Below are 24,533 nucleotides of genomic sequence, written 5' to 3'. Positions count from 1 at the left end.
GGCAACCAGCACCCTTTCTCCTCTCTCTTTTCCCCTCCCCTCATCCTCTTCCTTCTTTGTACCTCATAAACCTCCCAAGGCAAACAACTATCACCCAAGCTTGAACAGAATCATCTCCTTTATGTCATGGATAAAGACTCCTTGTATGTAAGGCACCAGTTCTGCAGCTTGTTTACTGCATAAAAGGTTCCAAGTCATTTGTGCCATGTTGACCTCAGTGCTGATGTCACTGGTATTTTTGATTCTCTCCTCTAGATGGAGGTGTTTGGGGGACTTTTTTTGGGGTTGCCATGGCATATAGGAGGATACCAAGAAGAAGAAAAATCAGTCATTATCTACTTACATAAATGCAGATGAAAAGTCTGGTGAAGGTTTGCAGTATTTCTGGAGGAGTGCAATTATTCAAAACAACATGAAAAAACAGAGAAACTAAAATCTTTCAACTTCTATCTACTTCTTATCTCTTAAAACACTAAGATTGTACACATATGTATGATTTATGAAAGTTGAACTTTCTCAAGGAGCCATTTATCTTTTGGCCCAATTTGAGAATGTTTATCTTCTGCTCTACAGATTGTTGCTGTCTGTGTGGGCAGCACAGTGGCACAGTGGGTAGTACTATTGCCTCACAGCAAGAAGGTTCCAGATTCCTTTCTTTGTGGCTTTTGTAAGTTCTCCCTGTCTCTTTGGGTTCTCTGGGTGCACCCCGGATGAGATGCAGACCCATGACCCAATTGGCACACAATCTGGCAATATGATTTGATTCTTTCCAGGTTGAAATTCACACCCTTCATTCAGAACCAGACCAGAACTCATGAGTAGCACATTGCCTCGAGACAATGTCCCCATCTTTTCAGACCAGAAGCAGAACCAATAGTAAAGACTCCCATTAGACTGTGCAATAAAAACTAAATCTCACACGTTAAAATTCTCACAGTGGTGCTAGCACTCTGGAAAATGTGCTCACTACATATCTTAAAGAGGAACCCCGTATCTCTATTAGCAGCATGTAACCTGTCCTAAAATTAGAATTTGATTTGTGATGTCATTTCCAGTCACTTTTTAAAAAAATGTGTGCCAAACAAAGAAAAAAATGGTATGAAAGGTGAAAGAAGGGACTGGATGATGTCATGTTATGTTAATTCACTAGCCCGTTCGCTACTATTGCAGCAGAAGGAGCGTGGGCGGGAACAAGGACCGGTGATGTGATGTGGGCAGGGACTATGTGGGGAGGAGGTGGGGACAAGGGCAAGTGACCACCTTGAAAAGGTCAAGAAGAGGTTTGTTTGGATGAACATTTACACCTGAATTGACACCTGAAACATGAATCATGAAACAAAGAACCATGTAACTCTTTGAACTTTATCATGATGGTGGTAAATGATCAGAAAATGGAAATGTGCATTTTAACTGCTTACAAATTGTACTTTATTGCAGTACTTGTACTTTCTTACATTGCATGAGTAAATTAGGAATATGCTTGAAAAATTCTAACCAGACTGCAATCATGATAGGAAGCTAAATTAAAGCTATGTAAATATTGTTGATAATTACATTTCATGTGCTTAAATGTATCCATAGCAATGCATCTGTAATTGTTGAATATTTTCTCCTATTTAAATTTTTTATTCTCTGAGTTTTTATGAAAACACATGCAGCATGCAGCAGTGTTGTGTCCAAACAGAATGGGTATTTATTCAGGAAGTGAAAGAAACCAAAAGATTGTAATCAACACCCCATTTAAATACAAAACCAACAAAATAAAAATAAACATGATATTAATTTTGCATATCAAAGAACCATTCAATAATAATTACAATCCAAACACCTCTTAAACCACTTTTGTGAATTTAAACACAAACTCTGATTTAGAAATTAAACACGATAAAATTACAAATGTTTAGCTTTAAAAATAAATGAACCCAAAATAATATTTTAGCAATTAGCATTTTAAGTTCATATATAGTGTATTTTCACATAAAAATACAAAATAATACCAATGACATTTAAATCTGAAAAATTATTCCAAGAATTCTGCTATTAAATTAAGTCAAATATGGGTTAAAACAAGATTAAATGAAATATAAATATGCATGAAAAAGTCTCTCCTTTTGTTAGCAAAACACTATCCAAAATAACTACAATCATTTACATCAGTACAAAGATATTTGGATTTAAAAATAGTTGCAATGAAAAAACGGGGTTTATTTTTCTGACAGTAAAAAATGACACTGTGGATCAGAAATCTGCAAAATATGCAATGAAAAAAATAAATCTGCATTAAAAAGGTTTACACTGTAGTTCTTACTTTTATACAAACATTAGAAACAGTATTGCACATCACAACACAGATTCGAGGTTAGTCAGCCTTTCAAAATGTGTTATATTCAAGTTTCATAGCATCTACGAGGACAGGCAGCTGTGGCCTCGATGCAACAGGGGAGAATCTCAAGTGTCTTCCAAGAATATAATAAAACCGTCACGTTTCCTTCCTTCAAATTAAATGTGTCATGTGTATCAAAATAAAAAGCAACAGTATATAAAAACCTTTGATGTGGTTGCTAATGATGGGATTCTTTGTTTCTGAACAGAAGTTTTGGACATAATTAGTACTGGGTAGGGGGAAATAAATTGTATAATAGTCCTATTTAAATAGAAAAATACGATCAAACTCAAATAATTTTTTTGTCTACAAAAATAGTGAAATAAATACCATTTTTACAAAAACAAAGACGCATATAGACCAAAGGAACAGTGTTCAACGTAGAAAATAGAACCTCACAGAAACAGCAAGAGTCAAGTGTTACAGGTAACGATATCCATACGTGTTCACGTCATGAGAACTAAAGCCACAGGGAGACGACAGGAGCTCGCTCTGTAACTCTCGCCTCCATCGCCGTCCCACACCACACAACATCCACACTACGTTAGAATATATTAACATATCTCCTCTACCTCTACAGAATATAGATAACTTAAGACCACTGCTTCACGCTACATTTTAAATAAGTAATCATGAAATAATTCAATAAAATAAAAAAATAAAAAACATATTTAGAATTATAAATAGGTGAAGACTTCAGAGAAACCACATCTGCACTGAAATCACTAAAAGGGGGGTGGATACAAAACCAAATGACTGAGGGGTATAGAAAACTGTGCATAATATAAACTATAAAAACATATTGGAGGGCCAGTGATTGGGTAAGTTAACACTAGTTATATGACAGCTAGATGTTGATAATCTTGAAGTCTCAGTTTCATGAAGGTTTTGTTAAACACACGATGCCCAAACACCAGTACCAAGGAGCATACACCAGGGCACAGAGCACAGAAACCACAACACAAGAGCGACACACTTGTACAGTACCAGACGGACGGCCGGGGCCACCATCCTCACAGAAAGATTGTCCCTAAATGTTTATGTATTTCTTTTTTCTTTTGAGTAATTCAAGGGTGATGGTAGAAAGCAAGCAGGCAAACAAAGAGGGGAGACTCAGTTTTAGCGTGAGCCGAGAGGCCGTCGTCGTCCCCATTTGTAGAGTTTCCCTAGACTACAAGAAGCTGTGAGGAGGCTTGCTAACTTGACCTTCAGCCTCCTCAAGGTCAAATCCAAGCTGATTGAGTCTGTGTGTTTGCATTTGTTCTGCAACCTTTGGAACCACACAGAGACACGGGGTAGGAAGGGTGAAGGCAGGAACAGGCCTGATGCTGCAACTCTCCTCTACATAGCCGTTCGGTAACTAAACTAGAGCCTCAGTCTCGACTAAAACAGTCACACAGCACAGGGACGACACAAACAGAAACCACTGAACAGCACTCTGCTTCTTAACAGGATTTTTTTGTTAGTTTTTTTTGCCACACAGGCTCATCATGTGCCACAAAATGATGGCTTTTACTAACTCTACAGTAGAACCAATATCACTTTTTTTGTATTGTTACGTATGTAAACGAATCAAACAACAGATAAACATTGATGCATGCAAGTTTAAATCTCTTTTTTTTTTTTAAAAACCCATATTTATTGTTGTCTGATTTTTCCCCCTCTTAGGAATCTGTATTAGATGGTCATGCTACTAGACATTTACATCTTGACTTGAATTATTATTTCAGTGGATTGCTTTTTTTCTCACATCTATCATATATATATATGCTATTTGTGTAACTAAGCCTATTCTAACATGCACTTCCATTGGCATTGGGGGCCATTAATGAGTGCATACTGCATTTCCTTTTACATGATTCTGGTTTATAAATGGCATTAAATATAATCCCTACACATATATTAAGATATATGTATACATAGCAGCAACGCTTCTAAAATACCTTACGTATAAATGTTGAATACAGTTAGCAAGAAACCAGATTTAGTCTTTTGAGGTATCACTCTATGGGTCAGTATGAGCGCAGAAATGACCATATCATCTTTGTTTACAATAAACCCTCTGACCAAAAGGCAAGCGCCCATGATAACATTAAAAAAAAAACAGTTTTGTTTTGCAGCAGAAAACGTGTCAATTTTATGCTTGCTATCTTTTTGCTACCTTTGGTTAATGACCTGGGGCGTCTTCATTCGAGAGTCACGGTTTTCCCAGAAACAAGTGTGCACTTACACGCACTGTATAGGGGGCGGGGGCTAGCAGCAGACAATCAGACAGACAAGCTGCCCCCATGCAAAAACATTCCCATAGATGGCTACTTTAAATCTCACATACAAAAATAATAATAATCATAATCATAATAATAAAAACCTACAAAAATCAATCTCTTTTTAAATTTCCTCTTAGAAAAAGATGAAGGTACCACAAAAGAGTAGTAGAGTTGTCAGAGCCTGAGATGTGAGGGGGATTTTGGTGAAAAACTGAGGCTTGTGGTGTTTGGCTGCTACAAAAGATATATAGATATATATAGCACATACCGTATAGTGTTACATACTCGATTATACTGATAGCTTAGGAAAGCAGGAGAAGCAGAGCGACCCTCTTTTTCTCCCGCCAGCCAACGTTTCGTTTTCCTTCCCTCTGACTGTGTCATCGTGAGCTGCGGCCGCATCTCTAGTTCCAGCGGAAGTGAATCTGGCGTGGGCGGTCTGCGCCCTCTTTCACCAGCGGCTTGTGGAACTCTCGTCCGGCGCGGGAGTGGATGTTAGCCCAGCAGAATTCGCAGTAGTACTGCAGACAGGTGACATTAGCACAGAAAAAGGGAGCAAATTTCCCCCCACAGCGTGCGCCCTGGCACTCATCACACAGCTGATCATCCAGGACGTAGGGCTTCACCTCCACCTGCACACGCAGAGCAGAGAAGAAAGGCATGCAATGATACAGCACAACAGGTGCACATGAGAGGCTGCAGCGGGTTGACACACAAGAACAAGGAATTGCCACAAGGAGCAGCAAGTACCCGTTTGTCAATGTCACCATGCTGCAGCTGGACAAATCTTGCGCTGATGGCAGCTATGTAACTCTGCTGATTGGAGAAGGCCACTCGTCCCGCCCCTTTGGGGTACTTGAGCTCCGGATCGGTGTCGATGCCTGCGTAGCACACTCCTCCATAGAGACGATCCATAATCATGGCCAGCTCAACTAGTCAGAGGGTGGAGAAAAAAAGGAGAAGAGAATACATTTAGATGAGAGAGACGAGGAGATAAGATGTAACGGTTGTTATGAGGTCACTCTATTGGAGGGGAAAAGATGTCCACATCATCAAACACACTGATGACCATCTATTGCAATGCGTACTAGATTTAGTTTTAAATCACTCAGGGAGCAACAAAGGATGTGTAATTACTTGCTCTCAGTGGACGCGGGACTCCACCCACAAAGATGGTTTTCCGGGGATCAAGGGGCTGAGATCCATCCATCACAAAGTCGCTGTCGCTCAGGTTCCACGGCCGAATTTGCACCTGGAGTCGAGGTCAAATTTCACATCAAGTCTACTCTCTTAATTGAGGAAGAATTCTAGAACAGCGCCTAATAGAGAATTTGGTGTGAGGTGCAGCTGAACTCACTGGTTTGTCCTTAATGGTGGGGCTGGAGACACACAGGTAGAGCTTCCCATCCTCCTCCATGCAGGCTTCAATCAGAGCCTGCACTGAGCTCTCCTCCTGGAACAGCAGGAAGGCGTATCCTGGGAAACACACACATCCGCTAGCTTCAGTGAATGTATTCAGCACATAGAAATAAAAACGTGGAGGAAACATTACCAGGTCTGATCATCAGAGCATCTACAGCGTTTAACATGGAGGCCTTTGCAGTTTACCTTTCGGTGGAAAATAGGACTTGCTCTCTGCTTTGTGTGGCCAGTCGACCACCAGGTGTCCAAAGCGACGGAAGCTTGAGGTTATTTCATCTGAAGAAGAGAGGAACAATAGATGATGCAGAGATAAAAAATAAAAATAAATAAATGTAAAAATATTTGATGCAACAAATTCCAGATATGTAATGCAATCCTGAGAGAGCGTTTTGATGCACTCACCTTCATCTATATCAGGGGGCAAACCACCCACAAACACCTTGCGAGAGAAGCGCTCAATGCGTTCCCCATTTTGGTGGGGGTAACAATTGGGGGAGCCGAGGACTCCTGGGACACCCTGGTTACCGTGGCCATCGTCAAGAAGATTGTCATCAATAGGGAAGAGAGAGGAACGGCCTGGTGGAGAGAAAAGATCTGAAGATCTGTATGCGGAGCCATATACCAATCAATATTAATGGGAAGTCTGTGAAATAGTGTTTCTGGTATTATGTTAGCTTTAGGAAGCTGTGAGTCAAAGCACAATTTTAATGAGAAGGGTTCCACTGTGGACAGTGGGGCAGATAAAGCAGCAGGAGTGGGAAGGTCAGGCTGTGTGGACAGAAGCTGTTAATAACATCACTGAGAATTGCACAGGCCCCAAGTCTCCATAGGGTATAGAGTTATAACGTTGGAACAATTTATTAACATCCAACCCAGTAATAAAGTTTAGACTTTATTGGCTTCAGTTGGCAAAGAAAAAAAAAAGATGAAAACTGTCATTATAAAATGTAACTTACTGATATAAAACATGGTATTATTTATTAATTTATTTTATTTTTGATGAAATGAAAACAGACTTTTGAAAAGGAGAATTTAGAAATAAGAAAAAAATGAAAATTACATCCAATAAATCTGTTAATTATTCTGATGGAAATTATATAAAATAAAATTTCCTGATAATGAGCCGAGTTTTAAGATAATTTTATGATGCTATATTGAAGACATTGGGGTTCCTTGGAGCAGAAGCACAAAATGTCACGTTTACATGGACAACATTTCTTTAATCCGATCAGAGTTTGAATTAAAATTATGATCGGTTTAGATGTTTCGATTCTAAAGACACAAATCCAGCAGCAAATATGCTGACGTCACATACATGCGCAGTAAGGACGATGAAGTGTTTTCATGCGTGCTGCTTAATCGTCATAAACCACCCCTCTCGATCGGAATAAAATCTTGATCGGGTCAGACTATTCTGAATTTGGTGTGTACATGAAGCATTTTTATTCCGATCGTGCTTTTAATCCGATTAAATGTGTCCATGTAAACGTAGCCGTTTCAGAAACAAAGCCATGACCGCCGAGCATCATGCATGTCTGGATACTAAAATAATACAACCAGAAACTACTTCTGCCATCATTTTGATGGCCAGCAAAGGTTTGGGTCACATGTCAAGTAATATCTGTATGATAACATTACAATAAAAATACTTTAATTTTGAAAATAATGGTGATGTTGAGTCTAACCCTGGCCTCGAGGCCTGGGTTTGGTATCCATTCAAGCATTTGATCATGCTGCAGGGATATACGCCACAAGGAAAAAGACATGTAGAGTTTACCTCGACGTCTCCCATAGCTCCTGGCTGCATGTGGAAAAGTAGAGATTGTTGGTTTGAGCTAAGCAGACATTTTTAAACAGTGCATGTTACCTGTTTTACCTGACATCTAACAAGCACCTATCATTTTAACCAGCAGAGATAAAAATAAAATAAAAATAAACTGTCAAAACATTAAAGCAACATAAATCCTCCAGAGACCTGGAGTTAGATTGTCTTTTTATAAATTACATTTGTCTTCTAATAAGGTCATTAAGAGGAGGAGTAAACATATGAAGTGTTACAGTTCCACTGGTTTGTCATTAAGTACAAGGTGCAGGAAACTTATAGTAATACCTGATGTCTTTACAAACAACAGAAAAATACATCTCATCTGGCCTTTCTGTGGACTCTTTCCTTCATCTTTTCCATAAAATGTGTGCCACCTGTGGCTTTGTGAGGGAAACCAGGACAAATAAACCCACATGTGTTACATCACTGAAACCCCCGGCGTGTCTTCTATCAGGGACAAATCCTACGTCAGCACCATGTTCATTCTCAGAGTTTTTAGCGTGTGACATAGAACATGGATAAATGCTTGACTGCTGGATCCCCAGAGGAAACAGAAAACAAACAAAGCTCAGAATTATTTGGAAAATATGTCCAGCCCAGATTTGTGTCCAATTAGGACTGTTATAAAACAAGATTTTATTTCTGGTACCAACAGGATCATGCGTGTCCACTTGTGAGGCAAAGAAAGTCTGCAGGGATTTCATTATTTCTGAGTGGCGCTGCTAAATGTACATCTTAATGAAAGGGTGAGACAAAGCCTTGATGGTGGTGCGTTCAGGGTCCTCAGGTGACTTTGTTTATCAACAGAAACTGCCAGGTCAGCAACATTACATCACATATATGTTTAAGTGTGGTTGATGTTAAGCTTTTATTAAGAAGGAAAGACACCAGTGGCAATTACTACATTAATGGCACAAATTTAAATGACAAATGATGGATGTAAAGTCCAGAGGTGCCGCATGAGAAACAGGACTGTATGGGTTTGTGTGTGAAAGACATCCGGTGAGCTGAGTATCCAGTTCTCCTGATTTTCTCCACTGCTACACTTTTTTGTGTGCATAAATCAGAATGGAAGCTGAGAACACGCAACAGAGAGAGCGATGGTTGGAGGGATAATTACCATTGAGCATGAGCAGGCCGTCGGCCCCCGGGTTAGGGCATCCCACACGGCCTGACATGAGAAATAGACACACAGAAATAGAGATGAGACACGGAGTGGATGGAGAGGACAGGGCGAGGCGAATGTGCATACATGCTGGTGAGAACACACGTATTACAATGTCTGGGTGTGGATGTGTTAAAGCTTCCTGCTCACGTGTCTGCAGTGAACACTTACTCACAAATATACCTTCAGATAGTGCTCAAGGAGGCTGGCAACGGATGAGCTGATCTGTTCTTTCAGACCCACGCGAGGAGCGCTAATGACTTCTAAACAGGACCTTTCCACATGCACTGTGATTCTGCGAGGATTGGATTGAATCACACGATGCAGATACAGGTTGAGTTGATCTTCAGCAGAAATAGCAAACAAGCACCAAAGTAATATTTTATTTAACTAGCTGTAATGAAATGAGAATGTCTTTCAGTAAAGAGAGAGCAAGACCCACCGGTTATCTTTAATCAAGTCTGATCCCAAATACAAATACAATTTAATGTGACTGGATTTGGAAGAGCTAACTGTTTAAATGTTTAATTGCACACTCTCATTTGGATTGTTGGGTGACGCATTTCAAGAAAATTGAACATTTTAGCTAAACTAATTAAAAATTGATATTTTTCACTTTCTTCTGTCAGTATTATGAACCACAGAATAATAATAAACATATTTATTAATAATGAGATAAGGCTAAAGCATACCTGGTTCATCTCATACCTTATTATAATATTATATTTCTTTATGTCCTTCGGTTCATCATTATCTCTAAATCTGGAAGGTGATCTGCAACAGACGAGCTCTCTGTGATTTTCTATTATCTCTCACTTTATTGTCCGGACATATGTTGTTGTTTTTTGTGAGACCACTGGTATTGATTTTGTGTTGTTATCGAGCAGCTTTTACATATAAATGTATAATGCTGCCGGCCAGCATCACTTTTGTTTCCACCACTGGGCCACTGATCTAAGCCAGAAATGTTCAAATTCTACATTACCGCATTAAAAGTAGAATAAATTATTATTATCCCAAATACAATACACAGCTATTTTTACCTCTGCTGAGACAGAGGTTATGAAATCATTGGCGTTTGTTTGTCCGTGCGTCCATTAACAAAATAACGCAAATGTTCTGGAAGGATCTTGATGACATTTTCAGGAAATGTGGGGAATGTTAGAAGGAACAGATGATTACATTTTGATGATGATCCAGAAGAGACCCTGGATTCTAGATCACGCCGATTCAATTTTACTTTTCATGGTTGGTGTAAAAAGACACCAAGAACAATTTATAATGTTTTGATGATGATCCAGATCACCATGTGGACGGTGTAAATCTAATTATGAGGGGAACGAGCTGCTCGGCGGAGGTTTGCGCTCTCGGAGTGCTTTTCTAGTAATTTCAAGATTTCTTTGTTGAATGAAAGCACACAGTTGAAAATGTTATATCCATATTGACTTGCAGCTCTACAAAGTTTGGTTTATGAGGTTGTGCCTTTTGAAACTGGACACAGTCGTGCAAAGCTGTGTCAAAGCTAAAAATGACAGAGCCCACCCCTGCAAGCCCGCCTTCCCTCCCATCTCCTCTCTGGCTGTCATGCACAGTGAGCGAAAGTATAGATCACATCTAAAATTAGTCTGGATCACCTTCTCTCCGCTGGACACACTGGCCCATGTCCTCCCCATCTGATCCGGCAGCAAAAACAAGAAACTCGCCCGTGAAATGAGGGCAAAGATCGACCCCTGATGACTAAAGAGTACTGCAGCTCTGTTTAAGGTATATAGAACTTCTATATGTCAATGTTACATTTGTTTATTTATCTTTATTCCCTGTGAGGCTCTAAATGTGCTGCAAGCAACCATCTCTAATAGAGGAGGTGCAGCTATTTGACACTGCTCCTCTGATGTCCAACAGCTGAGCCCAGGAGGCCGGGGCAGTGTCACACTACAGGCCGAACCAAGAGAAATAATTCAAAAGAAACACTAGACCGTGTAGAGCCTTCCGCTTCATGTCTCCTCTCATTCAAAAATTCCAAGTCGTATGTGACACGCCTGTCAGAAAACGCATGTAGCTCATTTTTACAGCGAAACGCCTTTGTTTCCTCCTTCCCTCTCCTCCACTCGCTCCTCGGCTCTGTTGCACGTCCCAGGTTAAGCAGGGACAGGATCAGAGCTGTAAGGTCATGTAAATGTTCAGCTGGTGGCAGAAGTATTAAGCTCTCAGCAGGGGACACATGAAGCTGCAGCGTGGAAAAACAACACAGCTCTGGGGGGGGGGGGGGGCAACAGGCCCCTGCGCCCGCACACTCGGAGCGATGCCAGGGCTCCTCACCAAACACGATCGCCTCCTTTTGAACCCCCATGACCAGCGATAGAGAGGGAAAGGCAGGCTTACCTTTCATCGGGTCCTGCTCTGCTCGCATGATGTCAATCAAGGAGCTCTCCAGGGAGTGCATGTTCAGGCTGTCGAACATTCTGGAGCGGTCCTGAAGAACACACAGGTGTGAACTTTATATCAAACCAGAATCGGGGCCGATTCCTCCTGTTTCTAACACACCTTTGTGATTAGCCTTATGAATAATAAATCCTCTGAGGTGTGGGCATTTGGCTTAACGTGGAGAAGATTTAAGAGATGGGAGCAGCTCATGCCTGGATTAACATTCTTTCCGTGGTTTTTCTCCTGTTAACAGTCCCGAGGTGCATTCGGAGCAGCCTGTGGGACCTCTCAAATTGTTCCCGGAGAGAGGGATAGGAACCCCAAACCGGAGATCTGCAAAGGAGGTCATGGCAATGGCTCAAACCACAGAGCGCCTTACCTGCAGCATCGTGGTCAGGTCTTCATACTTTGATCGTGACACACTTCAGATTGTTTAAATGCACTTTTGTCTGGCTATCCCATTTGTTTTATTTAGCACAGCAGACAAAGCAGTTCGTGAAACCAGCGACTCTGATGATTGGATGAAATGATCCTTAAATAGACAGGAATATAATCCAGCATCTATTTCAACACTGTGTTAATAAAAGAAAATGTACACTCCCAGTCATCATCACTGTTCGACAGCTTCTCTCGTTAAAGGGCGAGCTCAACCAGCTTACAATAAGATTGATTTTCTTATTCATTAATAATATCTGTGTCGACATTTTTGCCAATCCTTTGTCCTCTGCAGAAACTAGAACAACAACACTAACTCAGATCATATATTTTAAAACTGGACAAATAAAGACACACACTAATGTAGACTTAAACTAAATATTTTGTTTTTGTAATGATGGTAACATTTAATCCTAAAGAGAATGGGCTTTAAACTGTGGGCCAGTAAGTACTATCAGTCAGACACATGGTAGAAGTTTTTTTTGAACACATTTAGAGGTCAGGTTAAGGTTTAGTACTCAGTCATGGTATTTCTCTCGTCCGACCTCTTTGTGACGTGTAGAACATGACACAGCAGCGATGTGCCGGCACCGGCTGCTGAACGTTAAACAGAAAGGAAGGAAGGAAAAGACTTGGAATCTGGAAAGATTCTGAATCTGAGACTGTTTATGGAAATTAACAATCCATGGAGTCAGGCCCGTTTCCTGGAATAGGAAGTGCTTACATACTTCTTGGCAGTGATATCGCTAATAATTTTAGCTCAGTCACAGTAACACCGTTTGGTGACACCATTATTTACGTGATGCCATTATTTTATTGTCAGTGAGTCACAATAATATGCTTTCTGTCACAGTTGTTCAGTCTAGTATCAGACAAGCAGTCCAGTCGTTCTTCAAACCATATATGCATCTATATTTGAGTCTTTGAGTTTTCAGAAAAGCGCTATATAAATAAAATGTATTACTATTATATTATTATTATTACTTTGGCTTTCGAGGGCTGCAACTGACTGTAACAAGATAATAAAGATGTCAGCCTTCTAAATACCAGTGATGTAAAAAGTCTGAAATGCTAAACCACAGATAAATCACACATAGCTATGAAAAATAAATCCAGTTATATGACTACAAACTACAGAAATGCTGTTTGAACAGTAATTATTATTATTATTATAAGCTAATAGTATATGATATGAACTAAAAACCTTTGAAAATTAAATGCAGCAGGTTAAATTTAGTTCTGTCTGCAGACAATGCAATGTAAAATGAATATGCAACATGTGGTTGTATTAAATGCATACCATCAAGAGTGTCCAAGAAAACTGATTATTATTGCTTTACTAATGCCGATAGCATAAATTAGAGAAGTGATCAAGGCGATCACAAGGTGGAAATCTCGATCTGTTTCAGTGGAAGGATACAGGCGTTAACAGTCCGCATTGTACAGAGCACGAACCAGCAGCATGCGACTGACACGTCTGACGGAACGGTTCGCCTGAAGGGACTGAAGGGCCGCCTGAGTCCATGCGCAACATTCAATAAGACTATCACCTGTTTCCTTCAGGTGTCAACAGAAAGAACGTCAGCGCTCTTGAAATGGATCTCACCGTCATGATGTTAACGTCCTGATTTAGCCCCACTGTGTCACCCCTTAAGTGAAACCTGTGCACTAAATCGGTGGTACTCTGCACACTGCTACGTATACAGAAAGAACGTCTCTCTCTCTCACACACACACCAAAACACTCTATAATTTCCATTGCCTGGTTATTTCCCACCTCTAAAGCCACACACACACAAACACAAATCAAAACAGTAATATTTACCTGTAGGGGCAACAAGGTGTTGCTGTTGCCGTCTGTGCGAAACACGGTCTCCTCAATCCAGGACTTAGGCCCCAGAGATCCTCCGGAGCGTGGGAACTTGGGAGGAGCGATGACGTTGCTGGAGAAGGGCTTCTTCAGGGGCGAGACGTGACTGACCGAGCCGGGGACGCCCATGCCGTTCCCTCTGCGGTGGTCACGGCCCCAGGACATCCCTGCGGAACCCCAGCCGTTCCCCTGGTGACTGGCCCACGGAGATGGCTTCACCATCGGCTGCACACAGGTGGAGTGGGGCAGAAAGACGGACGGTTAAAAGCGGCAGCACCTCTTTTAGAATCTATTTTCCATATCCATTCATCCTTTCATTTCTCTTTGTCGGGCACCGCCCTGCTTTATCTTCTCCTGTGACAGGCAGGCGGATAAGAAGCTTTAGGGCTTTGAGTCTAATACTAAGTATCCCGTGCACTGCAGCACAGCCAGCGTAAGTTACACACTCTCCCTCAACCTGGACTTTCTGTCCATTCTTAAGAATATCACACATTAAATCACATCACTCCTAATCTTGCATGCGCTCACGTGAAACCGGCACCGAGGGGACAACAGAGTTTCTGTTTCTCACACACCCCATGCAGAATCGGATCTAAATTCCTTTCCTCGTTGTTTCAAACTGCACTCAGCTATGGAATGTCCGACAGGAGTGTGTCTAAACAATATTCTTTATTATCTCAATCCACAATGGAATAAAATGACAAAGATAAAATGGAAACCAGGGGAAGTTGGTTTTGGACTGTTTTTCTCTTGCACAGAAGATGTTTTGAACAAACCATAAAATCAGTTATGAAAAGTGTTTTTCTACACTTACACATTGGGAGAGACAAATGGGTTTTTATTGCATCTGAATCAAAGTCACAGTTTTTTTGTTAATCACTATTTAGAATTAAATTCTAAATGACCAACATGTGTGTCATTTTGGTACATAAAAATGATTTTAAAGAGGTTAAAGTAACTATAGGTTTGTAGATATTGCCTGCTGCAGATATATGATGGGAGTCTGTTTCATAAACCAGTTAAAAAGCAGGACTGGCCCCATTCTGGGTTTTGATAAAACAACAGGGCATCACATATTTTTGGCTGACTGGGGGGGGGGGCACATTTTCTGATTAGCTGTTTCTTCATTTACTTCAACAGTTCAATGACAAAGTTCAACTTTTTTTTTTTGGAGTGCCACATTATCTTCATTTCCATTTCAAGGCATGATTCAAACAGGATAAGCCTGTGTGTAATTTTTTTTTTTGGGGGCGAAATAAGGCTCCATTGTGGGCCACCAGAGGAGGAGGGACTTTGCTCTACGAAATACATCAACAGACCACTCTATTCAAAGCAAGGGGTTTAGCACACATGCTCACAAGGCACACACCCAATGTGCAAATCACATGAGAAACCTGATGCCTCAGAATGCTAATGCTTAGGCCCCAACGCTGCCGCATGAGCTGCAGCTTCATGTAAGCCTCGCTGTCGCTGGTCCTTCCTCCGGATCCCCTCACTGCCTCGGCCAAAAACACAAACACAACCGCACCGAGACACTAGATGTCTTCATTACACACAGATAAATATCCAATATAGGACATCAGACCTTTGCCCGGCTTTGCGTTCCCACTGAGTGCACCTCAAGATGCGGCTGGCCCGGTGCCATGTGACTGCATCCCACTGTCAGCTTCCAGGAGGGAACAACAGATTCAGTTTATCTCTCTCGTTGCCCTGCTCGACCTGCCTATGCTGTTTGTGCAGAGGACATGATGGACGTATTATAACCGTGGGACACTTTAACTGGTACATTTTCATACACAGTACTATTAGAGCTTATCTCAGCAGTATCACATGATGCCCCTATAGCCTAAGGGCATCCTATATGTTGATGTCCACTCAGCCCATTAGATCTGGATTCATACGGGGCCTATTTATGTCCTATAATATGGGACTACTCAGAGGACAGACAGACATGGCTAGACAGGGGAGCGTCTTCACGCCATTTAGGCCCAGCTCACCTGATGTTGGTTGTAGTTGTTCCTCTGCTGCAGGAAGGCACCCTGCTGGGGGTGCATCTGCGGGCTGACGGACCTGCGGCTCTGCGCCTGCTGAGGGACGCTCATCTGGGGCGAGAAAGGTCCGTTGAAGCCCTGCACGTTAATCCCGGCGCACGGATTAGCGGACACTGCCGAATAACTCTGGAAGAAGGCCGGGTTGATGGAGGAGGGGACACCTGGGTAGAAGCCGTTTTCAGAATCCGCGTTGGGCATCTGGTTAATGGCGCTCGCGTGGATGGGGTTGATGGAATTGGGTGCGGGAGGGGGGGGCGACGAGCTGGTCTGGACGGACCACGGCGCGCCGAAGCCAGGGAGGGACGGGGACGGCGAGCCAACGCCGGCACTCTGCATCTCCTGGGCGGGGAGGTTCGGGAAAGCGGCACCGAGACCTCCGGACAACATGTTGCCGGTGCTGCTGCCATTGCCATTTATATGGTGGGCGATGGGGGAGTCCATTTGGATCGTGTTTGGGTTTAGGGAAGTGGGCGATGGCGACGCAGCATCAGCTTCAGCCTCTTCCACGGGAGCGCCGCAGCAGGGGTCAGCAGCCTCTGCGGCAGGTGGGGGGGGGGCGACTCTGGCGGACTAAACTCAGCGTGCGGACTTCACCCTGGTGTATTTGCTGAAGGTCACGGATCGACTGCGTCGGAGGAAAAAAGAAAAGGAATCTGGCTCGGGGAAAGGCTCGTCTTCTGCTTGAGACGCGTAAAATCCGGAGCGACGTCGGTTTGGTGCTGCTGCTGATGTCCTTTTCCTCTGTTGTCGGGGGGGTATCTGCGTGGTTGTCACCCCCGAAAGATCATCCTGCATGTCTCGCTGATGCGCAGCAGCTGACAGGAACAGCGGCGACGCGGCTGAAGGGCGAGCCGGAGCCAGAACGCGATCAGTCGGATCGGAGCGACGCGTCGTGTCCGTCAGGCGGGGACCTAAGACATATTCTAAACACCGGTTCTTAGTGAGGTCTCTTTAATAGGAAAATGAGGCAGAAAGAGAGAGGAGGGGGGCGCGGGGGGGGGTCAGTCCTATTGAAGTCTCCTCGGTTTAAACGGAGTCTCCGGTTTAGTCGGTGTTTTTATCATCTATCTAAAGACCGAGCTATTTCGGCCCTGGAGTAACCGAGCCTGAGCGGTCCATTCCTGTCCGACCGTGCTACCCCCCTCCACCGGTTTACCGGCTGTGCTGCTGCGGCAGAGGATTAAAGATCCACGGCTGAAGCCACGTCACGGACGCATCACGCCTCAGCGCGCCCGCCTCTCCCCCCCCCCCGCTGAAGCCGGAGCTGCAAAGAGAGGACCGCATTGTTTACGTCATGCTTTCATTATTCATAAAGTGCAGCAGGTCTACACCCTCAACCCCAGCCCCAGGAAGTAGACTGGCCCCCACAGTGGGCCTAATTAGAGACTAAAGAGTCATTAATACCTCTGTGGGGACACGGAACGAGTCCGGTCCACATTAATAAGGTTCCACTTATGTGTATGGAACATTATTAATAGTTTAGCTCAGGAGATATCAAAACCACATAAGAGATTTATTTCATTTTTATTCGAAGTCAAACTCATTCAATTTAGATATCTCAGTGATGAAGATTAGAATGGATGCATTTTCAGAACTTATTTATGGCCCATATTTTAATGACAGCCATGGCTTTTTTTTGCGGGGGGGGGGGGGGGGCGTAAATTATTTAATAAAAACTAAAACCTTTTCCACCCTTGGCTTATATCAGTATTCAGCCCATCACCATTCTGCGTGCGTCTGCGCCAGCGTCATTTTACGCACGGACGCCAACTGCTAAATATAGATTCTATGTCAGCCCGTGTCGAGGGAGATGATTCCTCTTCGTCTGGACGGAACTCACGGCTGACTACACACACACATCCATATGATCTGCGTCATTAAAGAGCCCCGCCCGCCCCGCAGCACTATATGGCTACTGGCAACGATATTTGAGTGAGCATGAGAAAGAGTGTTTTTTTGTGTGTGTGTGCATCACGAGTAGACTGCTTATTTGTGTTTGAGGATGAAGCAGGAACTGACAGAGGGGTCACTGCCAGCCGATGAGTAGTTCATTATTCTATTCACTTTAAGGCTGGGTGTGGGAGACGTAAAGGAGTAACACCTGAGTTTGACTTCCTTGTTTGCCTGCACCAAAACCACAGTTAATGCAGCAGCAGCAACAGTTTCATTGCCCTCGAGCAGTGGTGTGAACTCTTATATGTTGTGTAACAGAAACAGACACATGGGTCATCTCTCATTCCCAGATTGAAGCGGAATAAATCACTGCTCTCTGTGTGTGCGAATGTGGTTTCTAATGAGGAAGGCAGAGTAGCAAAGCAATGTGCATGATCAACCTACCATCTGGCTGCTGCTAATGACGAGGGCTTATCGCAGCACAATCTACACGCAGCTTCCCTCTCTGTATTGTCACACATGCGATGCATTTTTAATAAATTCACCTGTATTAGGAAAGCAATGGAAATTTCACAACCTTCGCAGAGCAATCAGGAAAAAGACTGAAGATTTGCTGAAGTTTGCTGTTGTGCCTCCTGGGAGTTTACAGAGGCTGTACACATACATTATTACTACAGCCATTAGTGCAGTGAATCAATCCCTGCATGCACTGGAGGTTTACAGATGAGAGCCTGAACACAACACGAAGCTCATCTGTGACCGGATTTGACTCCAATCACTGACGACTGGATTTTCTCCTTCCTTTTTATAGCATCGTGAGCTGTTTTTGGAAGTAAGAAGACACCCCCCTCAGATGCCCCACCATCAGGTCCCAGATGGGATAGTCCTGCCAGTAAAGGGGCAGGTGTGGTGGCCACGGATGGTGCTGAGCACCAGTGATTACCCGGGCCCAGTGAGTGCTGGAGGGAGTTAAATGGGGCAGGCTGCCAGCTGCTGGTGTCTGATGATGATGGGCTGGGGGAGGGGGTTGGACAGAGTGGGTGGGGATAATTTTAAGGAGTGGGGGGGTTCTCTGACTCCCAGCTGCCTTGCACAGAGCATGACACAATATGATGGACCTACCAAAGTTCTGCACGTTTGTATTCATCTTCGTGTTTAGTTTCCCTGCTCTCACCCTGGAGCATATCAAGAACACATTCAAACACGCGTTCGCATGATATCAGTGTGTGCACGGACACGTTTTCTGATCATGCGTGTGGATGTAGCAAAGGAGCATGAGGAAAAGAAGCATCTGCAGCCTCCAGGTTAACCAGGTTACCGCGTTACTGTTGTTTATTAGGAAGCACCTGGCCACTGAGCAATATCAAATTTCACTTTGCTTGGAAAGCGGGCTCTATTTAGGTCTCTGTCAGAGTGGATTGCTGTCACACTGCAGCTGTAGTTGTCATAGCAACAGGTAATCTGCATTTCCTTTTGTTTGGCTGATTACTCTTGACTCAGGGCTCTCTTGCAGTCTCACACTCTCAGTAGGTTTGATGGATAAGATGGATCAGCTCATCCTGTTTGACGGACCCATCCATCAACTGATGATAACTCTATTCTGAGAGTCATGGGGCGTGCTGCACCTTTTATAATCCCGTCACGGTGTACAGGAAGTATGCCTGCTGCACGCCACTAAGAACATCCTTCATATTTTATGGATGTCATTGAGCAGAAATGTCATTGCCCTACTTTCGCTGTGGCAAAAGTTAAATGCGTTCAAGTCCCCCCCCCCCCCCAGTATATCCGTAATAACTTTTAATTTATTAAAGATTTACCAAGTCAGAGGAGACATTTAGTCCTTTAGACAAGAAGCCCCTTGGAATATGATGTTTTCAGATGACATTGTGATCTGCAGGGAGCAGGTAGAGGAGAATTTAGAGAAGTGGAGGTCTGCTGTGGAAAAGAGAGGAATGAAGGGGAGCAGGAGTAAAACGGAGTACATGTGTGTAAATGAGAAGGTCCCAGTTGGGACAGTGACGTGACAAGGAATAGACGTAAAGAAGGTAGAGGACTTCAGGTACCTCGGGTCAACAGAGCAGAGTGATGGAGAGAATGTGGAAAGGAGGTGAAGAATCGTGTGCAGGCAGGCTGGAACGGGTGGAGGAAAGTATCAGGTGTGCTCTGTGAGAGGAGAGTGTCAGCGAGGATGAAGGGAAAGGGTTGGATAGGATTAGAAATGAGACAATAAGAGGAACAGTGAAGGTTAGACGTTTTGGAGACAAGGTCAGAGAGACCAGACTTCATTGGTTTGGACGTCCAGAGGAGAGACAGGGACTATATCGGTAGAAGCATGCTGAGGATGGAGCAGCCATGGAACAGGGCTAGAGGTCGACCCAGGAGAAGATACATGGACGTAGTGAGGGAGGACATGAGAGTGGCTGGTGTTGGGGAGGACGATGCAAAGGACAGGGTGAAGTGGAGAAGGTTGATTTGCTGTGGAGACTCCTGATGGGACAAGCTGGAAGTACAGTAGTAGCTACAGTGATGGTGACTTGTGTGTGGATTGTTTTAGTCTACGTTGTCCAGGAGGCGACAATGTCTGTCCCCTAACCCTAACCCTGACAGCCTTGAAAAATTGACATCTTAAAATTAAGCAGCAAGATATCTTTCAAAATATGTGCACCCATTATTCTGGGTAATTCACAGAGCTGTTAACATTGGACATCGGATCAATGGCAGATATTAGAAAACAGACGTTATCCAGAATAAGATGCAGATTATTTGGCTGAATGTTCAAGTCTCATTTTCAACAGACGTCTCCATCAAATCCCGATTTTGGATTATCCCCTCAGGAAAACCGATTTATACTGTAAGGGCAGATTTTGCAACGGACCCTTTGTGACCAGTTTTCTCTTTTGCACACCCATGCTTGTTTTACCTGAGGTGAGAATGTTGCATGGGGATCTGTGGTTTCAACGTCAGCTCATGGGAGGCTTTTTGTTCCGATTTGCACCCCGTGTGGCCTCGAGGATGGAGACGTCTTTGTTGCGTTAATTGGCCCTTTGTTGTGTCTCTCTGGGCACTGAATAGTTCTTTGTGTTGCTCGCTGATAAGGCTTCTACAGAAAGTCCTCTCACATCCGTGGAACCCAAACACAGACACTCGGCTGAAGACGTCGTCGACGATGTCATGCATGGATAAGCTTATGTCTTGTTCGAACCGTCTCCTGTGATCACACCTGCCCTCAAGCTACTACTGCTGCAGAATCAATAAAATAGGCCCTCCCATCTATGATTGTTGCTCCTCTGAAGGATCGACCGAGCATCGTGTCGGTACCAGAGCGGCGTGCATTTGCCTTTTATGGCCTGCTGCAGAAAGCTCACTGGACTGATCAGGTGGTTGGTTTCTCTGCTTGAGGGCTGGAACCAGGCAGGCACATCTCTCATACTTTGAGCATCACAAAAGTGAGGAAGATTACGGTTGTCCTCACCAGAGCCTCCTCATCCATCCACATGACCTTACAGGACTGTATTTATCTCAGAAGATCAAACACTCTGCTGAATTTCTTTCATCAACTTTATCCCATTTCCTTTGTCTTACTGCTAGACTAGTGCTCTTGTCGCTAATCCTATTCTCAATATTCCCATGAGTACTCTCTTGTGATCACGCCCACATTTCATTGTGTACACTTCCAGCTTCAGTTTGTGTGTGACTGTGTGAGAGGGAAAGAGTCGGAGTTATCTTAATGTCAGAACAAATCTCCATTGGTTGTTGTACAGCAGCTCTGGCTCTGTTGTAACAGCAAACATGCACATGAACAGATAACAGCCTGCAGCCTTCTGACTTCCATAGGGCCGTTTATTTGCACACAAATACACAATTGGCACACACACACACACACACACACACAGAGCAATGCAAAGCAACGACAGAGGTCTCAGACATCTGGGGATGCCTTAATGCTGTTTAGATGAGAAACACAGGGGGGGGGTTGTCTTAGCCCGTCTGTGGAAGCACCTGTCCTCCATCGTATTGAATTATTACAGGTAATGTAATTACATGGGTCTGTTTGTGTGCGTCTGCATACATGCTCCATGCATGCATTGTCACAGGGCATCTCAAGTGTCTTCAGGACAGAGCTGCAACTTGGGGTTAGAGGTCAACAGTGACAGGTGTCCCCAGCCTCCAGATGCACTCTCTCTATCTATCTATCTATCTATCGTAAACCTTATATTTTTTGACCGACAATAAATAGACTGTCATCAAGTCATTACACGAAACATTTGATGTTATACCTACATAAACCGCATCTTAGAGTTCGTCTATGCGATAATAAAAAGACAATATCCTGTTGTAACAAATAAAACCTTTATGTCATAACATCACACTGATCCACTTCTCTTTTCATGTCATGGCAGCATCAGGCTTCCGTACTTTCAGCTCAAATAGGATAATGGCAGCGACTTTGTTCCTCCCTGTTTCGTCTACTATATAGAGCAACATTGACTCATAGAAACGCTCTTTATTTAATTTATTGATGATTATTCAAACAAATGTGATCTTAGTTTAGGATTTGATTGAATGCTTGACAGAAATAATCTTTTTTTCATAGCCATTTAAAGTTTTTCTCAGTCGCTGTGGTGCTTTTCTCACATCACTATTAACATTTGCACAGCAGTTAGTGCATTTCTCAAATCAATTAGTACAAACTGCAAAACCCAGTGGATAACCTGCAAATGCAAGTCACTTGCTCAAAAGCAAGTCTTCACGTCAATGAAGCTGCCAGCGTCGTCAAATGGGAAGTCTTGACACCATCGTTTTGTCATGTTTTCATTATGACAGTTTATTCTCTCTGGTGATGCTAGTTGAAAATACTCAAGACACTATACACTACTTGTACAGACATTTGTACAAGTAGTGTACAGCCGGACACATATTTTCCACTACATCACAACGGACATCATCCCTCGCAATGCAGCGAGGAAAGAATCTCCTGAAATGGGGAATCAACCCTCTGCATGACTCTGCTGTGATGTCACCACATGCTGCATCCATGGCTGCTAGCAGGGCCATTTGCGCATGTGGACGCCAGTCATAAACCTTCCACCTCCAGGCAAAGAAAAACTCCCTCATGGGATTAAGGAATGGGGCGTAGGGATGGAGATATTCAACCTCCATCCTGTCATGTGCTGCAAAACACTGTCTGACCATATGTGAGTGGTGAAAAGGGACATTATCCCACACAACAATATGCTTGCTGAGTCTGAATTCACAGTGGATCTTCCAACATTTGGTTGCACCCTCCGGCCAGCCATTGTGAGGCCGTGATTGACAACGTGGTCCACGACTGTAGCCGTAATTTCATTAGAAATCAGCCTGAGTGGTCCCTGAGTGACTGTGAACGAGTGGCTTGTCATTGGTTACGACTAATGCTTCACACACCTCCTCGTGAGTGAAAGCTGAAGTTCACCTGAGAGCAATTGTTCAATTTAGGAGATATTTCCCACAAAAAAATGATAAAGAACGGTATAAAATGTGTTTGACGGGAACGACTATTCAGCATCCATAAGTGTAGTTCATTTTGACCGACATGACATAAACAAATGATAATGTTATAAAACAGCAGAGAATTCTATGAAAGCAACTGATACATGTCCAAAAGCATTCATTAGTTTGCTCAGAGGAAGGAGAACTTGCTACTATGATGTGTACAAATGATGAAATATTCTGATCTGAGAAAAGCACCGAAGCGACTGTGAAAAACTGTCATTTCTGTTTGGTCTTTGTACCTTTTCTAAATAGATAAAATAGCAGCCCCTACATTTATATTTCATGTAATTACCACATCTTCCTCTACTGAGCTGCAGGGACTGTGAACCGGGTGTTGCACTTTACCGCCACCTAGTAGTGAGATTGGTATTACATGTAAAATAACAGGGCACATGTTTTTTAATCTCTGAATTAAAAGGCTTGTCTAAAGTTCAGACCATATTTTAGCTCAAGCAAACCCAACTGTTTCATTTCTACCCCACTGTGGTCTCTCCTCTAATACTTTTGGTGAAATTCCCGTACCTCCAATAACATTCAGATACATATATATTCATTACATTTTGTCTCATGCTGCAAAAGAAAGACATTTTTTCCCCAACAATATGTTTTGGTGTCTTCTAAGGCTCATTTAAACAAGCAATGTATTGTATATTCTCCAAGGTGGGAGGTATCATTTACAGGCACAAACTCCCCATTACCAACAAAAAGTTGAGTTGTATAGATTTAGACTGCACAAATATCAGAGAAGCACCTGCCAGCGCTTGGATAGCTTCTCTCCAGGTGAACGAACACACAAAGCAAGCTTTATCTGACGTATAGTAAACAGTCCCTTCCCCCAACCGACCCTCCTCTGCTTTGTTGACTCGTCTGTAGCTCAGCTGGACAGTTTATCACTGAAGGCTCAGCGGATTGGAGGCGGTGAATGCAGACAAGCAGCTGGGCCAGATGGAGTCCTGAGCAGGTTATTTCTGGGGTTTGCTTCAGATGGAAAAAAGTGGAAACTAGCTTTGTGATACAGAAGTCACACTTTATCCGGCAAATATGTCTCAACTAATTATATTTGGTTCAGATTTATCTATATGTGTCACAACCCAAAAAACCCCACAAATCAAGCAATGTTTTATTAAGCAGCAATTGTTGTTACTGCTGATAATAATATTGTCTTAATTCAGAACATTCAATGCTTCTGTTGGGATTGATAGTTAACTTTAAAGGTAGTTTATCGTCCTTACAATGAAGAGGTCTGAGATCACTGTGATCATTTATC

At 43.1% G+C, this 24,533-nt stretch overlaps 1 protein-coding gene across 1 annotated transcript; it reads right to left on the bottom strand.

Moving 5' to 3' along the window:
• Window positions 1-5,054: 5,054 nt before the first annotated feature.
• On the bottom strand, window positions 5,055-20,911 carry cpeb2 (cytoplasmic polyadenylation element binding protein 2). Its single transcript, XM_068743583.1, is given in 15 exon segments — window positions 5,055-5,282; window positions 5,401-5,582; window positions 5,788-5,902; window positions 6,008-6,126; window positions 6,259-6,348; window positions 6,475-6,648; window positions 7,850-7,873; window positions 9,018-9,068; window positions 11,445-11,535; window positions 13,746-14,015; window positions 15,788-16,377; window positions 16,380-16,433; window positions 16,436-16,518; window positions 16,605-16,752; window positions 20,854-20,911. Coding segments are annotated over 15 exon segments (2,277 nt in total).
• Window positions 20,912-24,533: the final 3,622 nt, after the last annotated feature.

The sequence above is a fragment of the Brachionichthys hirsutus genome, chromosome 9 (assembly GCF_040956055.1).
Source record: "Brachionichthys hirsutus isolate HB-005 chromosome 9, CSIRO-AGI_Bhir_v1, whole genome shotgun sequence".
Lineage (NCBI taxonomy): Eukaryota > Metazoa > Chordata > Actinopteri > Lophiiformes > Brachionichthyidae > Brachionichthys > Brachionichthys hirsutus.
Note: the sequence above shows the minus strand (reverse complement) of the source record. Positions and strands in the feature narration are given on the sequence as shown.